At 34.7% G+C, this 17,307-nt stretch overlaps 1 protein-coding gene across 3 annotated transcripts in view; it reads left to right on the forward strand.

The window, feature by feature from the left end:
• The window catches only part of LOC150100846 (histone-lysine N-methyltransferase EHMT1-like), a 416,509-nt gene that overhangs the window by 19,908 nt on the left and 379,294 nt on the right, over window positions 1-17,307 (forward strand). For all 3 annotated transcript variants that reach the window (XM_090401402.1, XM_090401404.1, XM_090401403.1), the window contains exon 4: window positions 16,234-16,383. In XM_090401402.1, coding sequence (XP_090257528.1) covers window positions 16,234-16,383 — 150 coding nt within the window. The remainder of the gene's footprint in view (window positions 1-16,233; window positions 16,384-17,307) is intronic.

A 17,307-nucleotide genomic window follows, 5' to 3' on the forward strand; every position in this document is an offset into this window, starting at 1 on the left:
GCTACTTATTAGTAGAAAGGAAAGTACATGATGCGTTTGCTTGCTATAAACAAATTAATGATGAAAAGAAGAGGAATAAGCAAAGCACATTGGACATTTTCATCAAAAAAAAAAAAAGAAAGGTTACACGAGAAGAGCCACAGTCTGATCCTTCCAATAGGGACGGTAATGAAGATGTGATTGTGGAGGAAGATTTGGGTGATTCTTCTCCTGTTTTATAGTGACAATAACGCACAGTACATTTTATAAGATTTAAAAATTTAAAATGACAGAATAGTTATTACTGTTAAGTCCCTAACCCCTATAACTCTGTTGATTTAATGTATCGACTTACTTCTGAACCAACTTACGTCCTGCCGGATGGAACGGAACTCCCAACGTAAGTCGAGGGATGACTATATTTCCATGGATGCTACTCCATAGAATTGGGCCACTATCATTCCTTCACTTTCCTCTAACCATATACAGACACAAGCAGGTGCTGGCCAAACCCATATATAGTCCAGCTCTAAACTTAATAAAGAAACTTTTATCCTTCTCCTTCATTCTGTATACCTTTGTTCTTTGGAAGCCTTTCCTATACTGTTTTCCCAGTGATTACACCCAGAAACACATAATCAAATTCCATTCTCCCTTCTAACCCCTCATCTGCATGCAGTATTGTCGTGTATGGTCAAGGGACTGATATAAAAAATAATAATAATAACAGATTTCAGTATAGTGTTGCAAAGTGGTGAATTTGGATTAAAGAAATTACTAGCTATATAGTATGTTGATGAGACTGCACACCAGAAAGTTTGGTGCAATTCATATAAAAATAAAAAAATTCTGATTCAGATGGAATTTCTTCTGATTCTGGTCAATTGAGCTTAATGAATTCAAGTATCAGATTCAACTGGCATCTGATAGCAAACTCAGCCTGTTCTCCCCCTCCCAAGAAAGAAGAAAAGAAAACAAGTCAGCCATCACCTTATTATTGTCCATTATCCCCACTTTTTTCTTTGTGAAGACAGTAGCTGGTACATCAACAGCTTTGTATATTTTTCCTTTACATGGAAAATAGCTAGAAAGCAAAAATATACAAACAGCTAGATAGGATGGTGGTCTAATGGAGCTTCCCACCTCATTCCAATTTCTATACAGAGCATTTAAAAAAAACACTCCATACAGCTGGTGACACATGAATCAATAGTTTGGCTGTGCTATGTAGCTGATGCTTCTGATATTTGGCCTCATGGGCCTAGACATGCTAGATACATTTTTAGTGATCTAAACAGCTAATATCCAAAAATACATTTCATGATAGAAAAAAGAAACAGTTGTCCCCCCCTTTCTAGACACACTAATGACATCACCACTTAATGGTTCATTATACTTTTCTATTTATAGAAAACCCACATATATGGCAAGGTTTTTATACATTTAGTCACACACCATGCATCCCAACATAATGACATCCTCAGAATGGTTACAGAATCAGGGCTGTTCGCTTAAATGACATAGCCCTTCAAACTGAACTCGGGTCCCTTTGCAACACTTTTTTTGACAATGGTTACAGCTCTTATAAAATAAAGTACTGCATTCATTCCCTCCCCATCAAAATAGCTTGAGTTCTTCACAAATATAATTTCTGTGCCATTTTCAAGATTTAGCTAGCCACCTTTATCCATTCTCCTATGGATCAACTTCACAGTGTATAAAGTTCCTTGTGCCTGTGATTTAGCCTGCTTTGAACAAACTGATATGGTAAGTTGTGACTGGCAGGCCATGCTCTGGATATTCCCTCACCCAGGATTAATGGGAAGAAGAAACCTATTCTGCATTTAAGTCACTATAGCTCTCAGAGACTATTTTTAGAATCAGCATTGATTATGAAACATTCTCCAACTGTAATAAGCACTGGCTACATTAATTTGCCAAAGATCTGGGAGATAATCATTTTAAACCAAACATATTCTGACTTTTCCAAACTAACTTTATGGTTATTAAGTCCCTAGAGGGATAGCTTGTTAGGATATTAGTTCTTTTTCAGTTACAATTTGAATTTCTTCTATAACTATCTACTTCAGTACCATGTATGCTTGTAATTTATGTTCTGAAGATGCTGGTTAGAAACCAGTGAAATATTAGCAAGTTCAATAAATTATATATATTCTTTTGGTGCTGTTCATGTTGTGAAGTACTATTACAAAAACACCACTGCTATATTACCTTAAGGTTCTGTTCTTTTGCCCATGTTTTCCACCTGTACAATAATGATCTTCCACCAACCTCAAATCCTCATGGCTTTGTTGATGAAATTGTATTACAGTCTGCTTCTTCATTTGACAATCCTTGTAATGATTGAAATGATCCAGGCTTTAGTGTCTTTCATAATGACCTTAAATATGTATTTCCTTGCCATTCTCCACTGAGGTAACTTAATGAACTTCAATACTACCAAAACATAATTCTGTCTTTCCTCTCATAGGAAAGATCTTGAAAAATCTCACTTCACTTCTCATTACATTTCATGATACTCAGATCTCCAGTCAAAACAAGATTCCTATTTTTTGGGTTGAGTTACTTCTCATCTTTCCTTGCATGGACATATTAATTGTAGCCTCTTCAGTCACCAAAAAACTTCACCAAATTCCTGACATATATCCTCAAGGGGGGGGGGGGTGTATAGGATCTTATTATGGTACTACATGAAAAGTTATATCATTACTAACTTCCTAGCAACAATTTTCATCTAGATTAGCCTGTTATTTGTCAACATTCCAATATTATCAGATCGTATATTTCTGTTGTCTAAGGCACTTTTTAGTGCATCAATCTATCTACATCATGGTCTTCCTCTGGCAGAGAACACTTGTTTTGCTAATCTTTTCTCTCCCATTCTGTCTCTGGATCTGGATCATTTCCTGTAATAAAGATCTCTGTGTTCTCATTCTCTGTAGGACATCTGTATTTGTTACATGTTCTGTCCATGAGATTTTCAGAGCTCTTCTATAGCACCACATTTCAAAGTTATCTATTGTCTTACTCTCTTCTTGAATATCCAGGTCTCACTTCCATATGTGAAAATTGGCCACACTAATGTTCTTATCATTCATTTCTTTGTCTCAATACTCACAGAACTTCTGAGCAGATGTTTATTTTTCCAGAATGCATCTTTAGCAATGGCTGTTCTTATTTTTATTTCTTTATCTTGCTTTCCATCTGTGTAGGTGCCTAAATATTTGTATTCTGTTGTATGTTCCATTTTCATATTGTTTATGAATATTTCTGGCTCGGATCTGCTTTCTTTTGAGATTTTCATAAATTTGGTTTTTTTTTTTTTGCATTAATATCTAGTCCAAATTCTTGACCTTCTTCAATTAGTAGCTGCAGTAATTTGATTAATTTGTTTTTGTTTTCTGCTGTTAGAATGGTATCATCAGCATATCTAAGATTGTTGTATTTTATACCATTGATACTAATTCCTGTTTTTTGTTTTTCAATCTTTTTCATCACTGTCTCATTATAGATATTAAATAGATTTGGTGAAAGGATATAACCTTGTCTAACTCCTCTTTTTATTTTCACTTCAGAAGCCTCAGAGTTAAACAGATGCATTTTCTGTTTGGTGTAAATTATTTTTATAATCTTAAGTACCTGATCTATGTCTAATTTATCTAATATGTTGAACATTTTATTATGTTTTACCTGGTCGAAAGCCTTCTGAAAGTCTATGAAGCACGTGTAAATGTTCCTATTTCTTTCAAGTGATCTTTCTATTAGTGTTTTTAGTTCCAGGATAGCATTAATGGTTCCCATTCCTCTTCTGAAGCCTTTCTGTTGTTCACTCAATTCACCGCTTATGGCTCTTTCAATTTGTTTGTTAACGAAGGTTAAAATAATTTTAGATGCATGGGATATTAGGCTCACAGTTCTATAATCCTCACAATTTTGTGCATTATGTTTCTTTGGAATTGGTATACAGATAGATGTTGTAAAAACTTCAGGAAAGTGTATTGTTTTATAGATGTCTTGAATAGATTCCACTAAATAGTTGTTATTATTGCTAGTCAAAGCTTTCAGCAGCTCAGCCGGAATATTATCACATCTAGGGGATTTATTATTAGGAAGATTCTTAATTACATGTTCTACCTCCTTTCTTATGGGTAGAGTGGTACCTGTTTTTATGTTTAACTTAAGGTGTCGTGAATCATCTAACACGTTACCATTATCATCATCATAGAGATCTGATAAATACTCCACCCATCTTCCATTTATCTTTTTCTTATCAATGAGTATGTTTCCATCTTTGTCCTTGATGTTATTAGACTGTGTGCATTTTGTTTTTCCATTAAGTTCTTTCACTTTCAGGAATGCTTCTCTGGTTTTGTTCTTATTTTGTAATTCTTCTAAGTGCACTGCCTATTTATCCAGTTTTCTTTCAGTTTTTTTACATAACTGTTTGATTCTTTTATTCAAAGTTTTATATCTTAACCTTTCTTCTTCATTTGCTCCTCTTTTCCATGTTCTTCTTTCATCAATAAGGTTGATTACCTCTTGAGTTATCCATGTTTTTTTTCTTTCTTTCCTCTTGTTTATTGATGTGGTTTTTAACAGATGTTATGATAGCTGCTTGTAGTCTATTCCACTGAGAGGGTTCATTTTCGTTTTGCAATGTGCAGACAGCAGTTCTGAAATATTTTCATTAAATTTTGATTTTATTATTGGATTTTGTACCATTAGCAGATCCCATTTTAGGGGTTGACTTCTTTTAAATTTTATTGTTTTCAGGTGAATATTCATCTTCATTAAGACCAATCTATGATCAGATCCACAGTCAGTACTTGGCATCACCTTTGAGTTCCTTACTCCATTGAAGTAACGTTTACTGACTACAATATAATCTATTTGATTTTTGTATCTTCCATCCGGACTTTCTCATGTGTATTGTGCTGTTGGTTTTTGCTCAAAATAAGTGTTAGTTATGGTGAGACTGTGCTTGTTATAGAAATCAATCAGCTTTTGTCCTCTCTCATTCTGAATTCCTAGTCCAAATGGATCCACATGTGTAGATGTTCTCTCTGACCCAACTTTTGCATTCCAGTCACCCATAGCAAAATAACTCGATCTTTCTTGCCTCCAGCTTCCTTTATACACCATTCTATTTCATCATACATGATATCTATTTCTGCTTCCTCATTCTGTTCTGTAGGAGCATATATTTGAATGATCAGCATATCTCTAGGTTTAGATTTCACTGGAATTGCCATTAAACTGTCTGATTTTTTGATTATATAGATAATGTTTTTATTAGTTTTCTTCTCTACAATAAATGCTACACCTCTTCTTGATATTTCACCACCTGACATATATATTTTATATATCTTGCCATTTGAAAGTTTCGACTCAAAATCTGATGATCCTTTCCAAAAAGTTTCACTTATTCCTATTATACTAATATTCAGTCTCTCCAACTCTCTCTCCTAACATTAGCCAATTTCCCACATTTATTCAATCCTCTTACATTCCAAGTAGCAATATTCAAGCAATTTCTGCATCGAGTTTTTTTATAGCAGTAGCAGTCACAGACTGACGATACCGCAGGGCCTGCTATATCACCCTGACACCACCGTTCCAGGTATACTGAGACTACCCGAGTTTTAATTCTTTTCTGTGTAGACATGATGCTTTACACAGTAGCCTTTTTTACGGAATGGGCCGCCAGAACCATCCAACCCCCAATACGAATGGAGGACCGCAGCTGTTGTTGCTTAGTGGGTCCCATGGACCTAGCTGGGAGGCCTACAAAGTAGTGCCGCCAACCATCCCTCTCATCCATCACCAAGGGGACACCCTGATGTGCCGTGACAGCTCAGCAACCGGTTCGTTGTCATACCAAATTTATTATAGCAGGTATTCAATTTGGTCAGGGAATCCTGCAGACTTGTCCTGGATTTATTTAGGAGTATAACATCATCTGTATAAAGTAAAGAACTGAGACAAACATCTCATCTTGATTTCAGGTTCAGTACTGCTTTCCTTCATAATATGATCTATATAGATGATGAATAAGAGTAGCGATAATGTACATCCTTGTCTGACACCATATTTGGCATCACACGATCTTCCTGTACTTCCTCCAATTCTAACTGCTAATTTACAACTCAAATAGAGACTATGTATTGTTTGATATATCCCATTTACATCATAAAACTGGAGCGTTTTGAACAACTTTCTTCTTGGCACCTGGTCATATGCTTTTTCTAGATCTACACAACTAAAATTCAGATCCTTGTTATATTCCTATGATTTCTCAGCTATTTGTCTTATAGTGAAAAATCTGATCCTGTCAACCTCTATTTAGCTTGAACCCAGCTTGCTCTTCTCCAAGTTTCTCCTCCACAACTTTTCTTAGCTGGTTCTCAAGTATATTTGCATAAATCTTACCCAGAACACTCAGAAGAGAAATTTCTCTGTAATTCTTGCATTCATCTTTATTCCCTATTTTTCATAGATGGGTACTATGACCACTCTACTCCAATCATCTGGAATATGAAGTCTGACCATGCCTTCTGAATTATGCATTGTATAACTTTTATACTTCCATACGCGTGGATAAGCTTATTTATACCTCCATATTTTAGCATTTGTGGTCATATATCATCTACTCCATCTGTTTTCCACATTTGGTTTATGAAAGCTTTTTGTACTTCAAGTACTGATATATATATATATATATATATATATATATATATTCCAGATGGCAATCCTGTTGAGTGTTTTCTACCACCCACCATGCTGTCACTGCTAGTTTCATTTAGCAATCTTTCAAAGTAATTACTCCATACATCAAGAATATCTCTATTCTCAGTTTTCATGTCCCCTTATTATTTCTAATTCCTTTTACAGTACTCTTTCCTTCATTTCTGAGCTTTTACAATAGCCTGCAGAATATTTTATCGCCTTCCTGATATTTATTTTCAGTGTTCTTACCAGTCTTCACATGACTTTTGTTTAGCTAATTTTACACAATGCTTTGCTTTCTTACATTTTTCTCTGTATTCCTTAAGAGCACAAGGTGACTTACTTGCCAGGAGCTTTCAATATGCTTTCTTCTTTTCCTGGACTGCCTCTTTAAATCCTCGAGTTCTTATTTTTCTATCCTTGCAGATTATGTCACCACATGTCTCCTCTTTGGGTGAATCAAAGTTTTCTTTAGGGTTCTCCACTGTATCTCCAAGGTTTGGTTCTTGTTTTCAAACTTTTTCACCAAAAAACTTGGTATTCTTTTTTGTACAAGATACAACTTAAAATGCTCATATATTTACGAAATCTGTCCAGCCTTAACTTAGAATACGAGGTGTGACAATTTACTCAGAACAGCTGTGTAGTGTCGCCTGTATGGTGATTTGGTTGGAGTCACGTGAGTAATCATCTTTGTACATGTTTTAACTAATGCGTATGTAAACCTCATGCCGATAGAGGCATTTGCTAGTTTTTGACTATTGCAAAAACAATAGCGATCTGCATGTAAAGTTTGGCATAAAAATGTGTGATCGAAAATTGGAGCAGCGTGTTAACATCATATTTTGTGTGAAAATCGGCAAAACACAGTTTTGCCGATTTTCTGTAATTTGCCGATCTATTGAAACGATCGGCAATTTGGGGCTGTTGAAAGTGGCATATGGTGTGGACGCTCTGAAAAAAAAAGTCAAGTGTCTTTGAGTGGCATAAGAGATTCAAAGGTGGGTGAGAAGATGTGAACGACCACCCCAGAAGTGGGCAGCCAAAAACAAAAACAACGGACGCAAATGTGAACAGAGTTCAAAATTTGGTACAGTCTGACAGATGATTAAGTATATGATTAATCACTGATGAATTGCAAATGAATCGAGAAACAGTCAGGGTAATTTTAACTGAAGAATTGGGTATGCAAAAGATTTTTGCAAAGTTTGTGCCTTGAATATCGAATCTTGTTTGTGTCTCGCCACAGCATTCACTAGAAAACTCCAAGTTCTCCACATCCATTAAAAGTACGCATGTCATGTTCGCAGTTCAAGACCATGCTGGTGTGTTTCTTTGATCACAAAGGGATAGTCCACTGTGAATAGGACAAACGGTCACCCAACAATGCTATTTACAGGTGCTGAAAAGATTATGAGATTTTTTTTGGGAGAAAGAACTGAATTGTTGGCTGATAAGTGGATCAGTGTGCCAAGCCATAGTGCACTCATCATGACAGAGTTTCTGGCCAAAAAATCGATTACCAAATTAGGTCATCCTGCTTATTCACCCCACTTAGCTTCCTGTTATTTCTGGCCGTTTCCAAAATTAAAGACTGTTAAAGGGAAGAAGATTTTTTGACATCGCTGTTATCCAGCATAATGTGATAAAGGAATTCAAGAGTATTCTGGAAAAAGAGTTCCATGCCTGTTTCCAAAAATGGGAACACTGTCTAAACCAGTGTATGAATGCACAAGGGGACTACTTGTGCATTTATCGAAGGTAACAGTAGCCACTAACGTATAGTTCCGAAATAGGTTTTATACAGGTGCATTCCGGGAATTAAACTGTCACACTTTGTACTCTTACATTTTGGGTGATGTATCCAAATCCTCTCTAACAATGCTTCATGCTAACCTGAAGAAGACATTTCACTTAATAGATAATTTCATGCTCACAGACTCACTTCTGTCAATTTTTCATAGCTGATGCTTCTGCATTATTCTTTTTTATAGTTATTTATGTAGGTGCAACTCCATTGAACTGGTCACTGTCACTTTTCTCTAATCTAATTTTCTATAATTTTTCTGTTTAAAACACAAGCAGCTGCTGGAAAGCACTCATACACATTTCAGTTTCAGACTTTACAAATTAACTTGCACTCCTTTTTTATTTCCTCTACTTTTGTTCTTTGAAATAGTCTTTCCATACCATTTTTCTCAAAGACTACAACTTCCAGTTGAAGAAACATATCAGCAGGTTCTCCTTACTTGTCTACATATGCACACATTGCACTGTTGTGCTATATAGGTTTTATGGCTTCTTCTGTGTGAAGTTGTTACATAAAAAGATACTGCAAAAATCTCATCCATGAATATGTATTGCATTCAAGGCTTGTGATAAATGTTATGAAACAAGATGTTAAATATTCTCAATGAAGTAGTTAGCCAAATTAGGCTTTCCATCTAAATTCTCCTCTTGACTTGTTTGTGATGTTTATTTTGACTCACGAAATAATCAGAATGAATAACAAAATCAGTTTGATAATATCAGGCCAGAAATAATCAAATTCATTATTCTTATCAAAAGTATATTGGTGAATAACAGCACACTATCAGGACTAATTAGAATATCAGTATACAAGATGAAGTTCAGAAAATGTTTTTAAAATCCATGGTATTTTTATTACTTAAATAAGATTTACTTATAAAAGCAAATAGTAATCTGGATAATTGAATGGCAAGCTTATAGCTATGATAGCAGTGTAGCTTACTAGCAGCCTCATTGGAATACGACGTTGAGAAACTCAGGCACATAGTAAGGTGGATATCTGTGGTAAGGTCTCCAGTTTCTTTTTGAATTCAACATCCCAGCTAGTGAATTATGCTCAGGATTTGTTCACTTTATTAATGACTAAGAATAGATTGACAGTAAGCAAGTAATAGATGAAGTAGGCCCTTAGCATTTATGTAAGCATCTTTCTGCATTCCTTTCTATTCTAAATCACTGTTTGCATTTTCATCATTAGCTTTTGGATAATTAAATAACCATTGGTTTTTAAAGAGTTTAAAAGTTTTAAACTCAAATCATATTAGAAGCTTTGTGTAGAATCTGAGGTACTTCAGAGCGAATTTTATTTTCTTTATCTGGAGGAATATTATGCAGATCTCTGTTGAAATAGAAGCAATCCATTACTAATATGTTTCAGAAGTGACTGCATAATCATGACCTTTACCTAAGTTTTCAGCTCTTCCTGAGAGAGATGTCATAAACATTTTCCGCCAGTTTGTTGATGATCACTCTGGTATATGATTGATTCTTAAGTTTTCTTAACCATTTGCATAGATGCTGCACTTTTGTTATACTTTTACTACAAACTGGGTAAGCTTGTTTTGATTAAGGTAAGAGTTGACATGGGAGGGTTGTAGGAATATAGTAACTACCATTTATTGATCATGACATGAAGGCAAGTTGCCATTTTAATAATTGAAAGTTTGGATAATCGAAATACAGTTACATGGTGCTATACCAGAAGTTTGTTGACATGCAAAGGTCAGCTAATTGAAAGGCCATTGTCTTGAAGGTTGGATAAACAGTCATACAAGTTGATGACATAAAAATGACATTTTGTCTTTATTCTTATTGTGTTGTGGGCGTCTTTGGTATGATTGGAAAGAAGGAACAATAGTGCAAGTATGTATGACAGATGGATTAACAATGCTTATATGAAATTGTGACTTATATGCTTTTTAAATGAACCTTGCTATGAATTTAGTTAACTTAGGCCATTCTTCTCTGCCACACCTTGCAATTCCCTGTGTGCATTGTTAATTCCTCTGCATTAGACAGAATAATTTTTTGAATAAAAGAAAAAAATTACATAATAAATCCATATTTATTTGATTAATGTTAACTGATGTCTCAGTGCACAAATATTACATTGCTAGGGATGGAGAAGGATGGTTGTTATGCTTAAGAAAAAGGTTGATTTTTAATTTTTGACTTGAAAACATACTTTCATAATTTTATCCAGATAATTTTGTAGTTGCATTAAACTTTAAATTGTAAAATGGGAAACTCATGTGAATTAGAATGTTGTTCATTATTGTGAATCATGTTTCTAGTCTTTAATCTTAGCTTTTGTGGTTCAGGGCAAAACAGAGCACTTTTCTTTTCTTTCTTTTTCTATTTATTTTTTTTGAAATCTTGGTAAAAAAAATTACATTTCTTTTTTAAAAAACGTTTCACTTTATATTTGATATAATAAATGGATAGGATGTAACAATGCTTAAGGGTCAAAGCTGTATAACTGAGAGGAGACCTCCACATAGCCTTTAAAGGAATGCAGAGAACATACCAGGGCTTCTAACCTAATGTCCAATCCTCACCTTCTTGTGGTGCACCCTGTTGGGTATCTACTTGGATACTGAACGAACGAGGATGGGCTGGCAATTTGGGATTTAGCCGACCAAATTGTATTCTTATTGGTTAAACCAAAATAAAAAATGATGGTACAACATGACAAAATTTCATGCCGGCTGGGGCGTCGCCCGGTTAAACAAGGCCCCTGTTGTTTTTGCCAGGGAACCAGGGCAAACAGCGAAAAGTCAGCTACTGGAACAAATCTGAAAACACACCCCAACTCAACATCACCACAGTTAAAGATCGGTATTATCAACATAAGAAGCCTGAATGACAAAGAAATGGAGCTAGCTGAAGAATTAGACAAGTACCAGATCGACATAATAGGGGTGACTGAAACAAAAAAGATAAAATTTGATGAGATCTTTCTGAGCAATAAATACAAAATGTTATATTCAGGCAATGACAATGAAGGAAAAGAAGGAGTAGCCATAGTATTCAACACAAAATACGAGGCTAATCTTCTTGAATGGCAATCAGTCTCAAGTAGAGTAATGTGGGCAAATATGAGAATGGGGAACTGGACAATGAGACTTATTTGTGCCTATGGTCCCACAGAAGGTTATACTAAGGTAGAAGTGGAGGAATTTTTTGACGCTTTAGAAAAAGCAACTGACACAATGAAAAAGGAAAAGTTGGTCCTTGTTGGGGATCCAAATAGCAGAGTAGGAAATGATTGTCAGACATACAAAAATATTTTGAGAAAATTTGGAGAAAAGAGCAAAGCTAATAATAATGGCAAATATTTGGATTTCTGCTTAGGACATGGACTGGTTATTACTAACACCATGTTCCAACATAAACATGTGCACAAATTCACATGGAGAGAGGAGGCAAGGAATAAGAAAAGTCTCATTGACTATGTTATTGTTGATAGTGATGTTTTCTCCCTGGTGCAGGACACCAGAGTGTACAGAGGATTTGAAATTGTAAGTGATCACTATTTAGTTTTGAGTAGGATAAAATTGAATTTCATGTTGAAAAGAATAACATGTAAGAAAGTCTTAAAGTGAATAAAAGTTGAGCAGCTCTCAGATGTGAACTGTAGACTAAAATACACAAAGATTATTGAAGAAAAAAATGAAAGAGTTTGAGAACAGGAATCAAACCTTGGAGATTCAGTGGCAAGCCTTCAAGAAAGCCCTGATTGTTTTAGCTAGAGAGGCATGTGGTGAAGTTGTCTGCAAGGATAGAAAAATTAGAACTCCATGGTGGACACAGGAAGTTAAAGCCTATCAAAAATTCCTGAAAAATAAGTCAGCTTATTTTTGAATTATTACAACATATCTATTACAACAGTTATTAATTGAATAACTGTTGTAATAGATATGGTATGAAGGTCAGCAATAAAAAGACAAAGACAATGAAAATAGGCAGAATGATTGAAATTGTCAACTGTGTTGTGAATGGAGAACCTGTGGAACAAGTAAAACATTTCAGCTATTTAGGCACTATTTTTACTGAAGATGGTAAATTAAATATAGAAATAGACAACAGAATCAGCAAAGCTGGTATGGTGGGAAGTCAATTGAATAAATTCATATGGAATAAGAGAGAAATTAGTCGGAACATTAAATTAGCTGTATACAAGACAGTGTTCAAACTAGTTTTAACTTATGGATCTGAGAGCTGGGTCAGAAGTAAAATTCTTGATCAAAGGCTAGAGACTGCAGATATGAGAATCCTGAGAAAGATTATAGGCGTGAACAGATAGCATCAATGGCAATATCATATTAAAAACGAGGATATCAGGAAAGAACTTGACATTGTTGGCATCCAGGAATGCGTTAACAGAGCTAATCTCAAGTGGTATGGTCACTTAAACAGAATGGGCGAGGAAAGATTAGCAAAACAAGTGTTCTCTGCCAGGTTCGCAGCAAAACGACCCAGAGGAAGACCAAGATATAGGTGGATTGATACGGTACAAAGTGCCTTAGACGATAGAAATATAACATCTGATAATGTTTGAGTCTTGACAAGTAACAGACTGATTTGGAGGAAAATTGTAGATAGGAGGTTAGTAATGATGTAATTTTTTTCATGTAGTACTATCATATCCTGTACACCCCTTGAGGGTACATGGCAGGAATTTGATGATGATGGATGTAACAATTCATGACAGTATACTGTTGTCGTGATATATTTCTTACAATTCTGATAACCACTTGTCCTCTGATTATCTCTGAATGATGAATTTCTGCCATCTAATTTACCAAACAGTCAGATCATCTAACTTGGAGACATCATCATTCATAATTCAAACTAATTTCATTCTCTGCCTTCACATATAAAGCTGGAAGCTATGAGAGTATTTGCTGTTAGTAATGAACCAACACAGTCTGTTTTGGTTCATCGAGGCCAAAGATGCCATAAGGATTATCCAATTAGAAGATTGGATAATCCTTATCATTCTTACAATGTTAGGGCCTTTTCTTAACCAAGTCCTCCTCCAAGCATACTGTTGATGTCCATGTTTCCTCTCTATAGATTGCTCTTCATCCAGCTAATCTTTCCTATATGACCTCTGGCAGTACCAATTACAATGATTTGATGATTTTTGCCTTCTTTTTTTTTTTCATGGTATGAGTACAGTTGCTTTCTGCTCTCCTGATTCAACCATTTGTTCTGACTGAATAATTGAAATTCTTAATGGAATTAATGATCCTCATTCCCTCACTCTACACAAATCACCCAACCACATTGAAGCTTTGGTTCTCCAACATGTATCAAAGCAGTTCAAGAATAAAACCATGCAGCTGTCAGTGTATGCTATTTCCTGAAACATTGTTAAAATATCAACAAATCCAAATCTCATTTCAGAGCCAAATGCAGAATACTATCTCCTGTTCAAATGGCAGTCAGTCCTTCTTGTCTTTTATTAAGGCTTTTCTTAAATCTTTCCCCCCTTCTATTCCTTCCTTTCTCACATCACTTAAAGATAAGGCTGACTTTTTGGCATAATCTTCTCCTTCATTTCCTCCTACTGTAACAGAAACAACTTGCTCTATATTTGCCAGAAAGATAAACTTCTAAATTTAGATCCATATAAGTATCTTGGTCCAGCTACTGTCACTCCAGTTGTGCTAAACATTTACTCATGAATTAACACCCATCCTTGATTCCTTATACAAGCTGCCATATTTTTCTGGCACCTACCTAACAGTGTGGAAGGCAGACTTCTTTTAATGGAAATGGCAATCAATCATATCATTATCATCCCATTGTTCTCTTATCTCAGTCCTTAACAGCCAACTTCACTAACTAGATGTCCACAATTTAATTAGTGATCATCAACATGGATTTTTAAATTTTGTTCCTCAGCATATCTAACTGCATTATATGGACCCAAGCCATGGAAAGTTTGAAGTTTACAGTATTTTTTTTTTTAGGTTAACTTGTGTGTATGTGTGTCCATTCATTTTTTTTTTACTTCTTCTTCCATGTTATAAAGTTTTCTAGTACTTAAATAGAAGTATTTTATTCTTGGATTCACAGTAGATTCCAATTGCACTACTATTACAGTTTTGCCTCTGCATATTTTCATTTCAATTAAAAACTTTGTTTGAAGATGAAATGCAAACGAAGCACTCAGAGTGGACCTATTTTTATTTGTTGAGTTTGTTATACATGTGTGCCACCTCTGCATTAATGTATTTTTGTTTACTGAAATGCATTTTTTTGAAAATTTTAAACTTAACTCAAATCTCCAAGATTCAGTGATCAGAAAGATGGAAATAGTAATTATTATTATGTGACACCTCCAGGGAGTCCACAGACTCATTGAGGGAGAGTGTGCCAACAGCAACGAACAAACGATTGAATCCCTTCCAACTACTAACTGTGCTCAAACTTGCTTAACTTTTGCTTGAGCCATTAGTAGCAGAGGCTCTACCAATCGACCAACCTTTGCAATAATTAGAAGAGAAGGCTTTCAGCTCATTGTCAGAGCACAAAACTCTTAATTCATGTTATACTGAATGCAAAAAAGAAATTTTACTTAGTCACCTGCCAGTTTCTTTTTATATTTTTATTTTTGTTTTTATTTTGTATGTTATTGTTTTGCAAAATGAATTTAAGCTTAGATAATAAAAAATTATTTTGGAAAAGAACTTTATCAGTAAAATATTCATATACTATTTTTTCCCTTCACAGAAGTACGTAGGATCACAAATGAAATACACTAGTGTCCAAAAGCTAAGGGTGAACTGCATTTTTACCTGTATATGAGAAAACTTTCATGTATGCAGTCTTATGTGGATATAAATTTATTGTCAGCATAATGATAAATTATATTACATACACATGTTATAAATTTCGTACGTGTTAAATTCAATATGTTTTTGGCAAAAGTTACAAATGTTCTGAGGACCTAGTTAAGGAATTAATATACAATGCTTACAGAAAACTATCTGGAGAGACATTTCAGTATGGAATATATCCACCTTGAACTGTGAGTGTATGGTGTGGTGTGACATTGCCATCCATGAAAATGAATTCTTCGCCTACAGCAGCACAGAACAGTCGAACATGACATTGAAAAACTTTGTTGCAGTATCATTCACCAGTCATAGTCCCTTTTTTTTTTTTTCCAGCACTGAACTTGTAGTTCAGTGCATCCATTAAGTGTAATGCCTGACCCCAGCACCACCATGTCTATCCCTTTCAAGAAGATTCTCATGATGGTAAGCAGTACCACTTTCACGCCAGAAGTGCCGTCTAGAATCAGAAGAAAGACTAAAGCAACTTATCTGTAAAGAGTACATTAGTCCATCGGTGTCTTGTCCAATTTTTATGGATACAACATCTGAAAATGTGCTCTACGATCACCTGTGGATAAAGGAATGCAGATACAGGCTTTCATGCATATACTCCTACTTGTTGCAGACTTCTTGTCAGGTTGTTGAGATATCTGTGTACCTGTGCTTGAGTGGAGTCAACTTGCAAGTTGACCTACTAAAAGTTTAAATAGGGCTAAAATAACCTCACCTACTCCCAGTAAGAGAATAAAAGGCATTAGCAGATTTATTTATTTATATATTAAAAATAAAGTTTTTGTTCTTAATCTAAGGCAAGTTGCATTATGCACTGTTATGATTTTTGTTTCAGATGATCAAGATGAGGATGATACAATTGCATCAAGTGTAAAATTCAGGCAAAGGTTAAAGCGTAGACTGACAGATGAACTTCTTGATGATAATCTTAGTATGGTTTCATCTTGTTCAAATGGTTCAGGAGGGAATAAGAAGCCAAAAACTGGTGAGTTGCAGAATTTTTCTGTAATGAGAGGGAAAGATTGGAAATTGTTCAAGAATTTTCTCATCTGTAATATGTAGATTGTTATTATTGAATGCTTAAAGATAGGCATTGTGCAATATTTAGCCTATTTCACATTTGGAAAAATCTTCAGTTTTTGACTGTTTAAGCTTTCACCATCATCCACTTTACTCTTTAGTTTTCAGTGTATACTTGATTTTATTCAAGAGAATAGTCTTTTTTTTTTAATGCTTACTGCTTAAATTATTGTTTTTTATTATTCACTTCTTTGAATGCTTAGATAAAACGTTATTTAAATCTTTTGTTTATTGCAAAAAAAAAAAAAAGTGATGCATGGTATATATCATAATCAGTGAATTTCAGATGCTTTTTTTTGCTCCTTTTGATTTTGCATTAAATTTAAACATTTGTTTTTAATTCTTGCCAAATGTTTAAAAAAGATCATGCATTATCCCACAATTCTAAGAAAATCTATAAATGAGGAGGATTGAACAAGAGCATTCAGATTTCTTAGCATGTAATCTTAAAATTCTCAGAAATTCATTGAGATTAAATTGTAGCTTAGTTCTCAGAGCAGTGTCCTAAGGAAACTAAGAATAAGGCTATTTAAGCAGATGGACATTAAAATGCTTTAACTTTTTTTCTTCTTAGTTAAGCATATTAGAATAATGAATTTGAAAGGACTTGCCATGTAGAGAAAAGAACCAAATGAGATGCAGACACAATATTCAGTTAGTCTTTGACTTATGACCACTGCTTCTTATGATTGTCATTGTCAACACATTTAATGAATACCATCTCAGTCCTGCAACCTACCCAGGATGTTATTACTGCCTTCAAAGCATATTATTTAAGACATTTTGCTTAGGCTATTATTAATACTGAGAAGTGAAATCCTCCCAAAAT

The sequence above is a fragment of the Typopeltis vanoorti genome, chromosome 12 (assembly GCF_054136105.1).
Source record: "Typopeltis vanoorti isolate ZY-2024b chromosome 12, IOZ_Tvanoo_1.0, whole genome shotgun sequence".
NCBI classification, from domain to species: domain Eukaryota; kingdom Metazoa; phylum Arthropoda; class Arachnida; order Uropygi; family Thelyphonidae; genus Typopeltis; species Typopeltis vanoorti.